Source organism: Bombus vosnesenskii, unplaced genomic scaffold (genome assembly GCF_011952255.1).
Source record: "Bombus vosnesenskii isolate JDL3184/JDL3185 unplaced genomic scaffold, Bvos_JDL3184-5_v1.1 scf7180000013263, whole genome shotgun sequence".
Classification (NCBI taxonomy): domain Eukaryota; kingdom Metazoa; phylum Arthropoda; class Insecta; order Hymenoptera; family Apidae; genus Bombus; species Bombus vosnesenskii.
Window position 1 is genome coordinate 2005051 of NW_022882923.1, and position 16521 is coordinate 2021571.

A 16521-nucleotide genomic window follows, 5' to 3' on the forward strand; every position below is an offset into this window, starting at 1 on the left:
ATATGTAACATTCTGTAATATTATACATATATAAGCGGTACTATTGATAATTAGATCATAAGCGTGTAATTGTTATTTGTAGTTGAAGTATTGTTATATCTTTAGTTTGGAAAGTTAAATAGAATGACTAATATGGTTATTGTTCTTTAGCTATACGATAGAATCTCGACCCGAGTTCCAACGCCATGTCGAGCGCCGCAGACAGATGCAGTTCAGCGTGCGCGAGAAGTCGAGGAACTACTTCGAGAAATAGAGCATTCAGCGATACGAAATATCGATAGGGCGGATCTTCGTGAGCTCCATGAACTTCTCGTCCAGCCGCACATGAGGGTAAGTTTTCGAGAAATTTATTTAAATTTCGATCGATTTGTCGATAATGATTTTGGCGCGAACTGCAATTCAAACAAAGCTTACTGTATGTACGTATAATCTCGTGGCACTATACTAATCAAACAATAAATTGATTCTTGAAATTTTATGTAACTAAATATACATAATAATATATAAATATATATTATATATATTTTATTATATTTTATATATATTATACATATAATATGGAAAAGTAAAGAATATAGAACGAATATAATTTTTGGAGGAGGTATAAATTGTATTTGAGTATAAAATATATAGGAATATAAATTATATTCGTGTTTATGAGGAGGACAAATTAAGATAAATGATACACCCTCTCACACAAAGAAATATTTCATTTTTAAATAACTTAGATTGTATTAGAAACAAAATGCAGCTAAATCAATTTAAGATTGTAAACGTTATACATTAGAAAAAAGACTAGACTCTTTATAAAATATATTTCTCAATTAATTGTAATGAATATGAGGTTTACGGCGTGTTTATTGGATATAAACTATATATAGTCAATAATATATGTAAATTTATTTGTATATCAATCTAAATAACGATGGGAAGAAACTATTAAATTAGATCTTTCTATTGAAATCTAAATAGTTATTGGAAAAGTATTTATTGATAGTTTCTAGAAAGAAGATCTGTTCATATTCTGTTTTTTTTACTTTTTCTGTTAGAATTGCATACAATTATTATGTACTCACTGTTTATCGATACAGAGTTTCAATTCCAATCGCATATCTCACTATTAATTATACGAAATAGGATTTCTGACTAATTCTAGATAAATTTATCTTATTTCAACGCGGACATATGGTTGACACGACTTTGTTCCAGGTGGAAGCATTTTCGAGATTTTAAGGTCCTCTCCGCTTCTTATGCGACGACACGTCCAACGACCTATAATCTATCGTTTACTTAAATTCACTTTGGGTCATTTGCTATCGCTTAATGTTACATTTTATATGTACAATTATTAAATGCCTCCATGTGGAACCAATTCGTTCGTACACTATATTCTTCTCTCGAAACTTGTTACATTTCATATAAAATATCTCTTGTATTATTACAATGAATTAGCTATATATATTTAAAAAGTAAAGTATATAAGATATCATAAGACAACATAAAACGCCCTAAAAACTCCTGCGTCTATCTACTCTATTCACTATCACAAAGACTGTGTAATCTCGGAGAAAGCAAAAATGTATTGAAACTGGGTCGACAAATTGCTAATCGTTACAATACCGTTTCCTTTCTCTCTTGTTTCCCGTTTTTGGTAGAGGCATCAATGCGAAGGGGTCTTGCGGCGTACTCGCAATTACATCGTTCTTCCTTTTCGCCGTGGCAGTCGTCGCTGGTGGTAGTATATTTATCGCGGTGTTTGACATTGTATGCGATACACCGTAAATAGGGCACAGAAATGTAGGTCGATCGTTAAAATTCTCATTTAAAAATCCCGTAGCTGTAGTGAGAGAAACACGTAAAGGGGGGAAAAAGATAGTACGAAAGAGCAGGACAAATATGGAGGAAGAAGAGAAAAAGACAAATAGAGCTGGACTAAAAGAACGATAGGACTGTTACTGTGAAAAGAACAAGTTCTGATAGTCGGCTGGATCTACGTACCATCGTGAGCGACGACTTATTAATTATTCCTTTCACGCTGAATGTTACACACGTTCGTTATACTCTTACTTTTCTGGAAAATTGGGTTGTCCGATTCTGGTTCGATTAGCGTTATGGAAATTTATTACTAGCCCGAAGCGTTTGGGGGTTCGTCATTTGGAAGGCTCAGGAAAAATTTTGCGTGCCATTTTGAGCCTGAGGAAAATTCATTACCCATTTTTGATGATATCGAATAGTATAATTATGTATTCGTTGGCCAATATTTAGAATATCCGTAGATAATAAAATGCTTTTATTTTGTTCGACTGTCGCTTTTTACTGAAAGTGCATATGCCAGGTTTCATAGAATTTCTACGTTCCTATATTCATATAATAAAGGAAGCTTTTTTTTAAAGAAGTGGTTAGTATTTATTATTAAGATAGTTAATTCTGTGATAATAGATGTGTACTTCTGACAATTCATAAAAAGGAAGATTAAATGTTCTCTTATAGGTTCCACCATAAGTTGTATAATAATTACTTAAATTCACTTTGGGTCATTTGCTATCGCTTAATGTTACATTTTATATGTACAATTATTAAATGCCTCCATGTGGAACCAATTCGTTCGTACACTATATTCTTCTCTCGAAACTTGTTACATTTCATATAAAATATCTCTTGTATTATTACAATGAATTAGCTATATATATTTAAAAAGTAAAGTATATAAGATAATTTATATGCAAGTTAATTTGTAAAATGATCCACAAACTTGTTATATTTTATATTAAATATTGTGCAAACTAACACACCCTGCAAAGATCAAATATTTTTGTAACGAGGAGCTCTTGTTATTCTATTTATATTTAACGAAATTTAAATTACTATAAGTTGAAAATTAAGTACAATTAGGTTAATTTTGATAATTTTATATTTCGTTTTGATAATATATAGAAGTCATATTGGACATAAAATTCCACGTATTATGCTGCAAAATAATGAGGGGAGGTCGATTATTTCAGTATATGAAAATGGCATTGTTTGTACAAATATAGCGTTCTTTTCTGAAAGATATATATCTAGTTTAAATATATACATTGTCTTAGCTATCATACATCATCTTAGCTATGATTATTGCTAATGCTACTACTCTTATAATTAACACATTAAATGCAGTTATTTATATTATAAATAATCCATATTTGTAAATACAGAGTATTTTTGTATATCCATTTGAAACAAATATTAATTATAAATGAATGTAAAATGTCAGACTTTTGTTGGTACCTTCAGTTATAGAATTTATACATATATATTTCGTTTTCAAGAGACCATGTTATTTTAAATGAAATTGATAGTTCAGAAAAGGTTTAGTATGTCCCGAATAATTTTAAGAAGTTGTCGTTTGTAAAAAGTGCATGTTAGAAGATGCGAATAATGGATCCTTTCCAGGACTGTATTAACGCTTCCTGGTAGAGTTTGAAAATATCCAGAGTGAAGTTGCAGTTGCAGAAATGATAAAATATAACTACTGTTCGAGCGTTCAAGAGTTACGATACGAGTTTCAATACGATTTCGTCCGTACGAGTCAGTTAGAAAAGCGAAGCCGGCTTGATATACCTGTCGCAGTAAAAAAAAAAAAAAAAGAAAAACAAATCAGCCTCGACTAAAGTTCGCCACTTGTTTGCGTATCAACTTTCAATCTATTGTGCTTTACGTACCTATTGTTTCAAATTTGTTTTTTACATGAATCTTTTATTTTCGAATATATTCACTTTCGTGTTATCTCACATTTTACATTTTAATTTTACACTATTTTAAATAATCAAATAATAATTTTGTTCTATGAAATATCAATATCTATAATAAAAATTAATAGAGATACTGGGACAAATTTTTATTGTAGTTTTTTCGGTGTACTAAGAACAAAAATTTTATGCAGTTTTCATATCACATCTTTTGTATTGTGTCATATATGTATTTATACATTTAAGTATTTTATTATCAACAAATATATGGTAAATAATGATCATAATACGAAGTAAAAAATACTATAATTACAAAATAGGAATAGTATATCTTACTGAGGTATAATGATTATTTTATTAATAGGGAAATTAAGCTAATATCAAATGAGTCATGCAAAGGTATTCTATGTTATGCTTTTATAGTCAATAGTTCTTTTATTCTCTTTTCATATGAAAAATATCCAGTTTCAAATATTGAAAAACACAGAAAGAGGAAAGTATCATGTTTAAAGCTTCATGAATAATATCGAATTTCAAGATATTTCATTCAAGAAATCGAATAGGTAAATATTTGCGCGTGAAATATCTCGTCCATGGATGTCAAAGGTATAACAATGCCAAACATAGGATACGTTATTTTTTTCACATTAATGTTTTTTCTAGTTTTCCTTTACATGTAAATACCAAACGATAAGGAAAATTGTGAAATATCTTGTTCAAAATATACGAACGACATCGAATGTCGAGAAATCTTGTTGGAATAGGTATTTATACCTTGGATATCTCCTTTGCGAATACCAAGTCTAATGTTGCATCATCGAGTAGGTTCGTCGAAGCGACTTACCTACAGCTCGTTCTGGAAGCAATACTTCAAAGAAAATGTTTGTCAACAGCCTTCTAACTGTTGCATCAGACGTGTTCTGAATGTCTCATAGTGTTTACAATCGATCAATCGCACTCAAGACTATTCAGAGGAAGAGAGAGAATGGTGGAAAGGAAGGAATTTGGTAAAAAGCTGACTTCTCTTTTGATATTCGTCCGATAGAGAACGAAGTGGTTGACGAATTTAAAGCGAACATTTTGACAAATATATGCGCATGAATATTCGATCGACTTCGAGATCGTGCAGGTCGACAGGTCGACAGAACAGTACTTGCAAATAGAACAGGCAGTTAGTTATTCAGATCTTTTTACTCGAATATTGTCCTGTCGAGCCATCGAAGTGACCACGATCAAAGTTGAATAACGTGCAGTTTATTATCGTAACGAATGTATGTATAATTTATTGACTAGTTAAACATTGATAGACGTGCAGATTAAATAATTGAAATGTTAGAAATGGCTTTTATCTTCTATAAAAGAATTTAATTCTCTTCTTGAAAAAAGCTTTCTCTAAAGAAACTGTTCGTAAGTTGAATGTAATGTTGTAATTGATACGCATAAAATTTGTTTGAAATATATTTTTATTAGTAAGCTAGGAAAATTGTCTACAAATAATTGCGATATTATTTTTGAGGAAAATTTTTTCCCTTTCCACTATTAGAATATTTTGAAATGTAATTCTGTTTTATAATATTTTCGTTCATCTTTTTTATTTTACCATCTTGGTATCTATTTTATGTCCTTATACATATATCGCGATATTCGCTGTTTGACGCGAATGTCGTGTTATTTCAAAGCAATTTGTTGCTTGTGTATTTAGTAGGACAACTGCAACTGGCTATTTCGGGCTTGTGTATACGTACTGCCTATTCAGCTGGTTTATATATAGGTAGAAACTATTCAAGAGGGTTGAGGATTGATCAATTAGCTCGTGTTATACTTTCTCTGGTACATTTTGATCCCTACTATTTTTTAGCATTCAATGGATTAGTTGGCTAACACGCATCGGGATCAACTAGAAACTTCGGGCAAGGTAGAAAAGATCAACCATGTCCAATTTCGTACTATGAAACAAATTCACTCTACTACACATAATCAAATGTTTTTTAAGGGACAGAACGAATTTTTTAATTCAATTTCCGTGATACTTCTCACGCCATTTATATACAACGATGAATTGAATTAGTATCAGTTAGAGAGTTATATATTATTTTCGAAATTGTACATATAAAGATATTAATAAAAAAAGCTAATAAAAGTAGCAAAAGGAATCAAGATTAAAAATGCGCCATAAAAATATCTATACTTCATAAAATATAAAGTTTACAATAAATGAAAGACAAAGTTGTTCATTCTTTGTTTCACATATTACATTACTATCTAGATCTTTTTATTCCACTTTTACTAAATTTCTGGGTACAAGATGTCTTTTTTGAAACGATGTTTTTTATATTTTGCTAACAGTAATATTTGATCTTATCTATCGTAATGAATTTGATAAGCTCTGGATTATAAAAAAGCTAGTAACAAAACGATATGCTATTCTGGTTTCAACCACTGAATATTCTATATTATATTATACAAAATACAATATATTTTAGATTATAAGAAAAATCTGATTAATTACAAATAACAAATTAAATTTCTTTCATTCTAACATTCATATTATTATACTGTATTTTGCATTTCTCACTCATTGGTTCCGTGCATCTTATGACATAAATGAGACGCGATTCTTGTAGCAAACTCTCTACACTATTTTATCTTTTCTTTTAATGCGACAAACCTATTACATTCTTAATACGCCCCTAATACCCTCTAAGAGCATTAGAACAATTTCAGTCAGCTCATCTCGTATAGCGCGTTTCGCATTTCAGCACTCAAACAACAGTCGCCGTAGCTAAAATTTTTCCAACAATCACTTGAAATATATTATTCTTCTAGCAAACCAATAATATTATCTTCCATTAATTACACAGTCTCGTTACAGCTAAAATCAAGAAGCTTGTTACATTCCTAATACATTCTTAGCAGCACTAGAACAATGTTAGTCAGCTTATCCTCTTATTACATTCCTAATACAATCCTAGCAACATTGGAATAATGCCGGTCAGCTTATTCTCTTTCTCACACGCCTATCAATGGCCTCTATTATTTCCAAAAAGAGCAAATACCTCGACTCGAACGTGCCAACATAGCCAGCCTCGTCAAGCATCGATACGCGCGCGAAACAGAAGAAACGATTCTTAAAGTTGGGTCACGATTGATTCACGTTCTATCTTTCAGTAGCAGCGGGACGATGGTCGAGACTGCTCTAGACCAATCGGCAGTTGCTGGCGTTGGCGGTACTGCGAAAACGTCGGTTCTTCGACGCGGGGGTTGCTGGTCGCGTCGCGCGTTAGACCAGGGAAGCCGAGGGTGAGACGGCTGGCAAGAGCTGAAGGGTATGAGGGTGGGGGATGCTCGTTGGAGAAAGGGGAGTTGATGCCGGCCGAGGGTGGTGGGCGTCAGGCTACGAAAGCTAGTATGTCGCAGAACGTAGATCGCGAGCGACGCGTTCCGCTTCCCCTAATTCACGGTTTCGTCGACAACTGTACTTCCCCTGGGGTCGATCGTGTTGCTGGAACACGTGGAGATGATTACCGTTCGGTGACAGTTCGCGTACGATCGGTCCACAATTTCCCTTCTCATTGGTGAGACGTGCTACGAAACCATCCACCGGCGAAGAGCGCTAATTTCTGGCAACATTTTCTCGCGCTGCCTGTAAACACCCGGCAGTCCACACTGTTCGAGACGACCTCTCGCGAGCGTCACGTATTTCTACCTCTTGCGTTCTTCGATATTGTGTTTTATCATTGTGATCAACACGGCGTGCTTCGCTGATGGAAGTGTGTTGTTACACTGGAGTTTCCTGATTCGGTAAATCCACCAGTAGATCATCCAAAACGGCAGATATCCTACTGACCGCTGACCAAGCGTTTCCTTCTCATCCTCTATTCACGTTTCGCCCGTTCATTCACGAGTAGCCCACTTCGAGCTCGAACGTTTGATTATATGGAGAACGCAATTGGTTCGAGCTCGATAGTAATGGAATTCGCGTTTTGTCGCTCAAATGTTTTTATTTTGATCTAGTTGTTACGAACGTTTTCTTGAACTAAACACTTCGCCAAGAAATAAACATGAACCTCGAGAAAGGAGACAGGGTAAATAAAGCATTTGTTTACGTACTTTCGATCGCGCGACTAAAGTTCGAGACTAGTTCGTTGTTGAACTACTTGGATCGCAGCTGTACGTCTCATGTTTTCTCGTATTTCCCTAGCGATTTGTTACTTTTACGTGGGTGTATCTAATTTCCAGAAGTATCTACAAATACTAACTTCGGTTTTCAAGGGAGGAGCGCTGAGCTCTGGCTCGTTGAATGAAATAGAGCGAAGCTTTCGACGTATCGGTTATTTGGATCGTTCGAATTTACGAAAAAGATAGGTCGCGTTTCCTGCCAGTGTGAAAGAATCTCGTGTAGTGTGTCGCAGGGCGTTGATCTCTCGGGCGGTCACCGCGTGCAAAAAGCCGTCGAATGTCTTTCGTCGTGAATAAGCACACGTTTCTTATGTAAGCTTAACCCGATGGATACAAAGAAGTACGAAAGAGTAATTGCGGAGGAGTAATATTCTCGAGTATCGTTTACACAGTACTCTACAGTGACGCAAATATTGGCTGGTCTGGATGAAAACAGAAACGGCTGATTAGGCAGGGGATACATTAATATACGAGCTGATATTTTAGGATCATCGGTAGTTTTCGAAAGACCTTGACTTCCCTAAATTTCTTGATAATTTTCCTATTAAATGTCACCGGCAACTCCTTCGTTTTTTATTCTTTAACGATGCTTATTTACTATCGCCAAGTTCCTCTCAACTCTTCTTCTTTTTTTTCTAATTCAGGAAATTTCTATCTGTTTAAAATGCGAAATATTTAAATATACGACAAATTGATTTATTTATACGTAAAATGGAATTATGTACAAGGATGTATTTATACATTAACGAATTTGTATTTCGTATGGTAATTTATTCCTTTAGTTGGCATTAAAATATTTTATTCATCGAGACGGCCGAGTTATCAGCTAATTCGAATAGGATTAATTAATTTTGTTATACGAAATAAACCTATCGATATTTCGTTAAATGCGGTACGCTGTGAGCGATAATGATTTTAATTCTCGATCGATCGAAAGCCAATAATTTTGCGGTTTTCCTTGGATAATTTAGCAACGTTCTCCGATCGGTGCGATAGATTCCGCCGGTTACTACCATATTTCACACTGGATCCTATTCCTGTCATAATCGGTTCATCTTACCACCAAGAAGTGGCTCTTTTCTATCATCTGATCTTTGCTCCTAGGGTATACGGGGTGAACCTCGTATCTCAGACAGGTTGTCTGACTCAGCTGTTAAGAACTTGTGGCATCGATGAAAGCCGGTTTCGGGAGCTGAAAAGCTAGATATATCGGACACTTGCCGCAATCGTTTTGTATTTTAAAATGCCATACCAGTGTCTTATCGGATTTTTATCGGCTTTTCTATCGGTGCAATCGATAATCCTTCAGGGATTTCTAGAAAACTTACAAAGAATATTTCAGGGATTCCTGTGTTTCCCCTTGAATCGTTTCGATGTAAACGCTTACGCTTTACTCTTACCAATACTACGATGTTTCATCGAACGTATCTCGATGAAATTTATTGAAATTATTGAAGAGCCTCGAAGCAATTTGTTACATTGTCTACTGTGTATGTGTGCGCGCGCGCGTGTGGGTCCTTATATTGGATTAAAAAAATATATTTCGAGCTTTAGTATGGTACTTCATTTCGCTGTAGGCGTCATTTTATTTCACTTTGCGGTTCTTTACATCCTGTGCGGCCCTATTTTTTCTCAGGGAAACATGAAATTGTTCTTTAAATATAGCGTTTTCTATTGGTCATAATCTAATTAGAAAGTTGCTGCCGAAAGAGTTGTTCTCATTTCCATGCTCGTTAAAACTTTTCTGTGGTACAGCTACGAATACCATCTAACAGTATCTACTGCTATGTATTCGTGATCCATATTGAATTATATTGAATGATAAAATTGATGCCAGATCAAAAGGTAAACAAATGAATAGTTCGTATTAAGCATTTTTCCAATATGAATTGTGTACGTTTGATATATTTAAAATAGATATTTGAAATAGAAGTGGTTCGTCACATGGCAATCAAATTCGCTGAATGAACTAATCGTAATAGCAGAATTATCGTTTAATAGCGTCTACAAATTTAACGTGTATGTTTCGTTCAGTGTGAATTTTAAACTGTGTATGCGCTTGATAAGATTTTGAGATTGATATTTATCAAAGTTTCACTTATCTTTTCCGATTATAAGTTACTTTGCTTAAGTTGTCTGATTGATTTTATGGAGGTTAAGAAAAATCTATGTACAATGTATATGTACATTCGAATCTAAATTTGAAGTTAATTAAGTAGCCATGCGGTAGAAACGAAAGTACATTTTGTTTCAAAATTAATCAGAATTATGGTGAATTTCATTACAGGCAGAGTTACTTATTTGATGAAGTTTGTAATTCGAAAGTTCATCATTCTCTATGCTTTTTTCATTGAATACGCCTATCCCGCGAAAATTTGTCTCGCCCGAGATTACACTTGATTCCGTCTTGAAAATTCCGTGAATACTTTGGTAATAAGGTTTTACATAGTTCCGTCCCAGAAATTCCGTACATAGTATAGGTAGTTTTAAAAGCGCAAGTGTAGTTTATACATACCTGTTTCGATACACATATTCCATTGTGTAGTACTACCACAGCGGTGCTGTAAAACAAAGTGGCTTTGTAAAGAGAGATATTCGAGAAGCAGTAAAATTGATGTAGCTGTTGTAGTTTTCGTAAAAAAATAGGTGTTTTAAAATCACAAACAAGGAGTTTATAACGTCATCATTTTTTTCGTGTTTCATGTAATTTCATAATCTTCTTTAGTCTACTTTGTCTTTTTAATAAATGTTTCGATAATGTGAAAAGTTGTTCTTATTTTCAAGTATCAGTACTTTAAGTATCAGTACAGTTTCAAGTATCAAGTAATTGAAACGAAAATTCTCTTTCAACAAGAATGTGTTCAAATCAGGGAAATAAAAGTACAATTTCCCGTGTAAAATAATTAATAGAATTATTTTTAATAATTGCTTGAAGTTCTAATGCTTCTATATCGTATTTGAAATTAACTGTTATTATAAATTCTCATTAAAATTATGAATATTTTGTGTATTCTTTTTTGTGTATTATAAATATTTTGTGTATTATACATATAATAAAAGTTGTCGTACATTTATTGAGGATCTATATATTTATACATTCAGGAATGAGAGAAAAATATCTTTTCAGGGAATTTTGTATTTACGCTAAATTGAACAAAAATTTGAACTCTATTGTAAAAGTCGACAGCAAGTTAATTACACATTAATATTATTGTTCTTTATGTATTATCAATATTTTGCAAACATATCGATGCATCATTCAATAGAATATACGTGGCTATCGAGTATGCAAATAACGATAAACACATTTAATAACGATACATACCATTGTAAAAGGAAATTAACATGTCCTCACATAGCAGTATGTTAAATTTCGCGCTGATTTTCAACCGTTCCAAGATATTTTCGTGCAGGTTATCGCGTCATAAATCGATTCTTTTATTTATTTGGCACAGCGTCTCCGTAAGTTTGATGTTCAATAAAGTCTAAATTATTGGAGCATCCTCGATTACAATTTTGGTAAAACGCATGTATGTAAAACCTTGGGTCAGTTCCACGTGTGCGTGGTTGAGCTTCCGCGGTTAGCTCAATAAGTTCCACAATAGTGCAACGTATATCTGGCAAGCCTCTGATTTTTTACTTGTTGCGAAATTAATGAGTGGTCGACAGCGATTTGGCACTGTACAGTATAGCTTTCTCGTGGATCTCTCGGCTCGTAATTCAATGGAAACGAATTTTTCGTAATTCGTTAGCGGTAGGATTTTCGAGGATGGTCGTTTCTACAAAATTCCTTCAGCCGAATAATTATCCGAACAAAAGATCGCGTACCTTTAAAATTCACTACGTGTATCCCGTTTTCTCCTTTTAAACCTGATTTTGATTCCTTCATTACCTTCCTTTTAATGAAGCTAGAATTATGCGAATACGAAATCATTTTTATTATACATTTCTCTGTTCAAACTTAATTTTCTATAACATTAGACAATTTAAAAATTACATATTCCTTAGCTATTTCTGTATTATGTTAAAGATACGTCAATAACAAATTTTTATTAAATTAATTTTTATTAAAATGTTTATTTATCAAATTAAAATGATAAAATATAATCAATTGCAATCTATCTTCGATTAGATAAATAAAATCCTGGTTATAAAATATCATAAAAGAAAAGCTACAAACGTATAAACGTATTTGAACTAAAGGCGTAATATCATCGTCGTGGACGAGACATATCATGTCACAGTATCACGTGTTTTTTCATTAAGACATCGTTCACATATTCCGGTAAAAGACATTTTGCTAACAATCGTAAATGAACTTACGTTTTTTTTTCATAAAATATATATAAATCTTACAGGAGAAACATTAATCGTTGTACAATACGTAGTGCATACCGAAAGATAAACGCGTTCATTCATAGGGTCACGTGGACGCGCATAAATACGAGAAAGTTAAAAAGAGCCTCAACAAAAAGTATCTGATGGTACCTACCCTTCTATGACGATAACAACACATATTACTGTAACACAACGAAACAAAATTACTATCCCATACCACTACATCCAGTCTCCAACTTCTTGTGTCAAAGAGGAGCAATGAACGCCATCGATGAACAAGCATAACCAACCACCTCGTTGCTTCGAAAAAAGCCCACGGCAGTTTACACAACCCCATAGCGTACGTTTATAATCTCTTTCTTCGAATGTTCGCGCGATAAGCACACGTTGATTTCCTTCAGATGAAACGGAGCAAAAAGCAGAGAAAAAAAAAGAAAAGGAAAAAGAAAGAAGAAAGAAAGAAAGAAAAGGGATGCAAAGCAGCGAAGTCTGCACAGTCGTAAGAGACCTGCGCGTTAGCGCATTGATTGAATTTTGTACGGGCAGGCTGACGGGGGAGAGGGAAACCATGGAACGACAGAGGGATGGGCTGGCGGAGGGTTGCTAGATTTTTGAGGGTGGGGAAGGATCGAGCGGGGATTCGAAGCGACGGGTCGTCGGGTCGGCGGGTCGACGAAATTGTCGAGGGTGGGAGGACGCGGCGAAGCTAACGGCGCGACCCGTCTTACCGAATCTCTTCACTACCTCTTCGCTTTAAATCTCGTCGTCGCGTCGCCAAAGTTGCGGTGAAACCTTCTTCCCGTCTTCCTTCTACACGGTGTCCAAGTAATAACACGATAATCTTACAAGGGGTAATTGTATGTGAAGGAATAAGTCGATAATATAAAATAAGATTTTTTTTATATAACGCTCCGTTTTCGAGAAAATAGAGTTCGAATATGTTGAGATAAGAACTGGTCTGTTACACGTGCACTTGATAAATTTTTCAATTCAATTTTCTCGAAAACGATGCGTTCTACGAACAAATTTTATTGTCGATTTATTTTCACACGTGGGATAACCTCCTGCCGATTATTCGCTTCTATTCGGTCATCAACTTCAATTCGGAATAAAGTAAAGTTTAAGCATTAGGTTCAGTATTTGTCAAATATATTTGACAAGTGTCCGAACTCGATTTTCTCGAAAACAAAGCGTTTTGTATGAAAACATCTTGTTCTTTATTTCCGACCTATCTTTTCACGTAGAATCATCAGCTAACCGATTATTGTACTATGATCGCCGTGACACCCTGTATATCCTTCTTCCCTATTCCCCTCGTGTTTTCTTTTCCTCTCGTCTGATTCGGCCCCACTTGTCATTTCGTTCTACCTCTGTGTCTCTGGTCCACGCGCTCGCCTATCTTGACATTGTCAACAGTTAAAACTCGAATGTTCGTCGAGATTGCCGAGATCGGCTGAAACTTTCAGATACGATCCATGAACTTTAACATTACGGACGATTTGTGGCGCGTTCGACGGAAACAATTCGAAGAAATGGATCGGTGCGCGAGAGAGTGAAAGATTATTACCCTGGTCTTATCGATGATGAACGTTATTTGGACGACTCTTTTTCCGAGAATGTCGTATATCGTTACGTTTTATGTTGCAATCGTTGGTACGCGAAAGAGAAATATAGGTTATGCAGGGTTAAATGTGGTACTTGGAGAGGGAAATATTTTTGCTGCAAATACGGAAAAACGATTATAAAGATAACTGTAATCTTTATATTTCAATTCATGTAATCGTTTTATATCTGCGTTAAATTTTATCTTTTTTTAATTTAAATGTACAATTCTTTTAGATTTATAATTCTAAATATTTAATAAAAAATGGTTATTTTTTTGCAGAAGATTATCGTAAAGTACATAGACAGCATTTTACAGATGTTTAAAACCCTCGATTAAATGTACGTTTGTATCCTTCTCTAAAATTGACGAATGGACAGATCGATACCAGTAATCAGACATATTCATTCTTATTATCACGTTTAAATCTCTCTTTCATACACATGTCCAATTATTTTCTACGAATGAGAGAGATGCACAGGTTTATGTATATTATATTTTCAGTTCATTTTGAATTCACAAGTATGGAATTTAGTACGATTCTTAATCGCACGACCAAATAATATTTAAATAATTGATATTCTTGAATGGAATTTGATGTTTGATTACCTTTTCCCCGTAATAATTATGATTAATTACGAGGATTTGGTGAATCCATGGAAATGACTTACTTTTGTTCTCTTTTTCTGATGGAAGTTTACGATAATAGCCGTGGAAAGGAATTCTTATCTCGGCCAAAATAACAGAAAGAGCAACGAAAAAATCCTAACCGCTAGAGAGTATGACAGACTTAAAGAAAAGTGATGGTCCCCAGGTATTCACCATCTGCCTTGAAATTAGTATCAACATAATAAAAAAAGAGTAGAACAACTTCACCATCAGATAGGGATTTATCATCGTGAAAAACAGTAGACGGCACATGAGAATGTTATGTAAGAATGTATTTTTCGTGGCGACTAAGTCCTCCTCGTTGAAGCTTGGGAATTGTCTTGGCAGAACGAAAGGCCATTTTTTCAAGTTAAATGATCTCGTAGGAAAAACAGCTTCTGACATTTTATTACAATTTCATATTATTTGTATATACAGGGTGGTTGGTAACTGGTGGTACAAGCGGAAAGGGGGCGATTCTACGCGAAAAAGAAGTCGAAAATATAGAATGAACATTTTTCGTTTGAGGCTTTGTTTTCGAGAAAATCGACTTTGAATTTGAACCCTGTATAAGCAAATTTATGATACGATTAAAAAATCAGAGAATAGACTCTTTAAAGTAAAATAAATAAAAATGGCGAAGTTTCTTCAGTCTTGTCCTCAATTGTAGGAGTAATATTTTTCTCCGAATGCTTTTTATATGACGCTCTTGATTTTTTCTATATTTCCATTTTTATGTTATCTCGTGTTTGAAATAGCCCATAAAAAGAAGATATATTAGTTTAACCAGCGAAACACTATGGCTTTGGTGGAAACCAGTAAAAAGTATCGGAAGAAAACAAGGTAGCTGATTGTTCGGAGTCAAACGCGCATATATCAATGGCTTCGCAATTTCTCGGCCACAGTAGCCTGTAAAAATCAATTAGCAGAGTCGGGTCTTGCACTAAACAAGAAGAATGAGACTGGTTAGCCAGAAAATTACAAGCCTGAATACATAATGGGGTCCGTATTTCTCTCCACCTAAACTGCTATTCGACTGAATTTCCAAGGGTTCTTGATATATATGTACCAATGTTTTCCTGTTTTCATTATAGAGAAGACACGCGTTCGCAATCTCATCTGTGTGCTGACACTTTGTCAATTGAATCCTCTACAAATCGGGTATTTTTCCGATAAATCGTAGAGCTAGTGGGGAATTTAAGATTCCTTCGTATCACGTGATCAGTCCCCTGAGGGAATTCGGTGATATTACTAGTTCTTGTGTTTCCTACGGACGAGCATTCAGGCTATGCTGGTTTTGTCATCGAGTCTCTTTGTTTGCGTTCGAGCACGAAAACGCGCTCATTCCACGCTCATCTCTCTCTCCTAACTTTCACAGCATGATACTGTTTTTGATTTAGTACTGGTGCAACGTGTGTACGTGCATATTCTTCCTTCATCGTCATTCCTCGCGCCCATTGACAATACCGAATGAGGATTTTTTTCTTTCATGGGTTTCTGTATTGTGTTTGCACAGGGACTTTGTCTTTGGCATTCACACCCCTCGTTACGTCTAATATTCTCCGAATAATATTCGAATTAGAAACAAGATTCTTTACCGGCAATTCTAAGCTATTGATCGATAATTAGATGCGCGATAAGAAAGTGTTATTTGATTTCAATGAAGTCTATAGAATTGAATTAATAATCGAGACAAATGTGCACGGGTAGATTTTTATCATTATAGTGATTATTCACAGAATTATATTCAAATCTGAAAAGAAGGGTCATTTTTTTAATGATTAGTTAGGTATCTGCAGAGAAAAGTTGCGATACTAAAATTGGTTTAAATCAAATTCGTAGTGTATCATATGTAATTATGTATTATATAATAATATATAATTTTTATTATTAAAAATATTTATTATATGTAATAATGAGGTGATATATACATATCTATATGAGTGAATTTAACTTGCTTAAAACTAAATATTTTTCTACAAATAGAACGTATATTTGATATTACATTTGAGAGGATGTGACTTC

General features: G+C 34.3%; 1 protein-coding gene across 9 annotated transcripts in view; it reads left to right on the top strand.

The window, feature by feature from the left end:
* Positions 1-16521, top strand: part of LOC117233747 (peripheral plasma membrane protein CASK) — a 260101-nt gene that overhangs the window by 53341 nt on the left and 190239 nt on the right. For all 9 annotated transcript variants that reach the window (XM_033494308.1, XM_033494324.1, XM_033494343.1 and 6 more), the window contains one exon: positions 151-330. In XM_033494308.1, coding sequence (XP_033350199.1) covers positions 151-330 — 180 coding nt within the window. The remainder of the gene's footprint in view (positions 1-150; positions 331-16521) is intronic.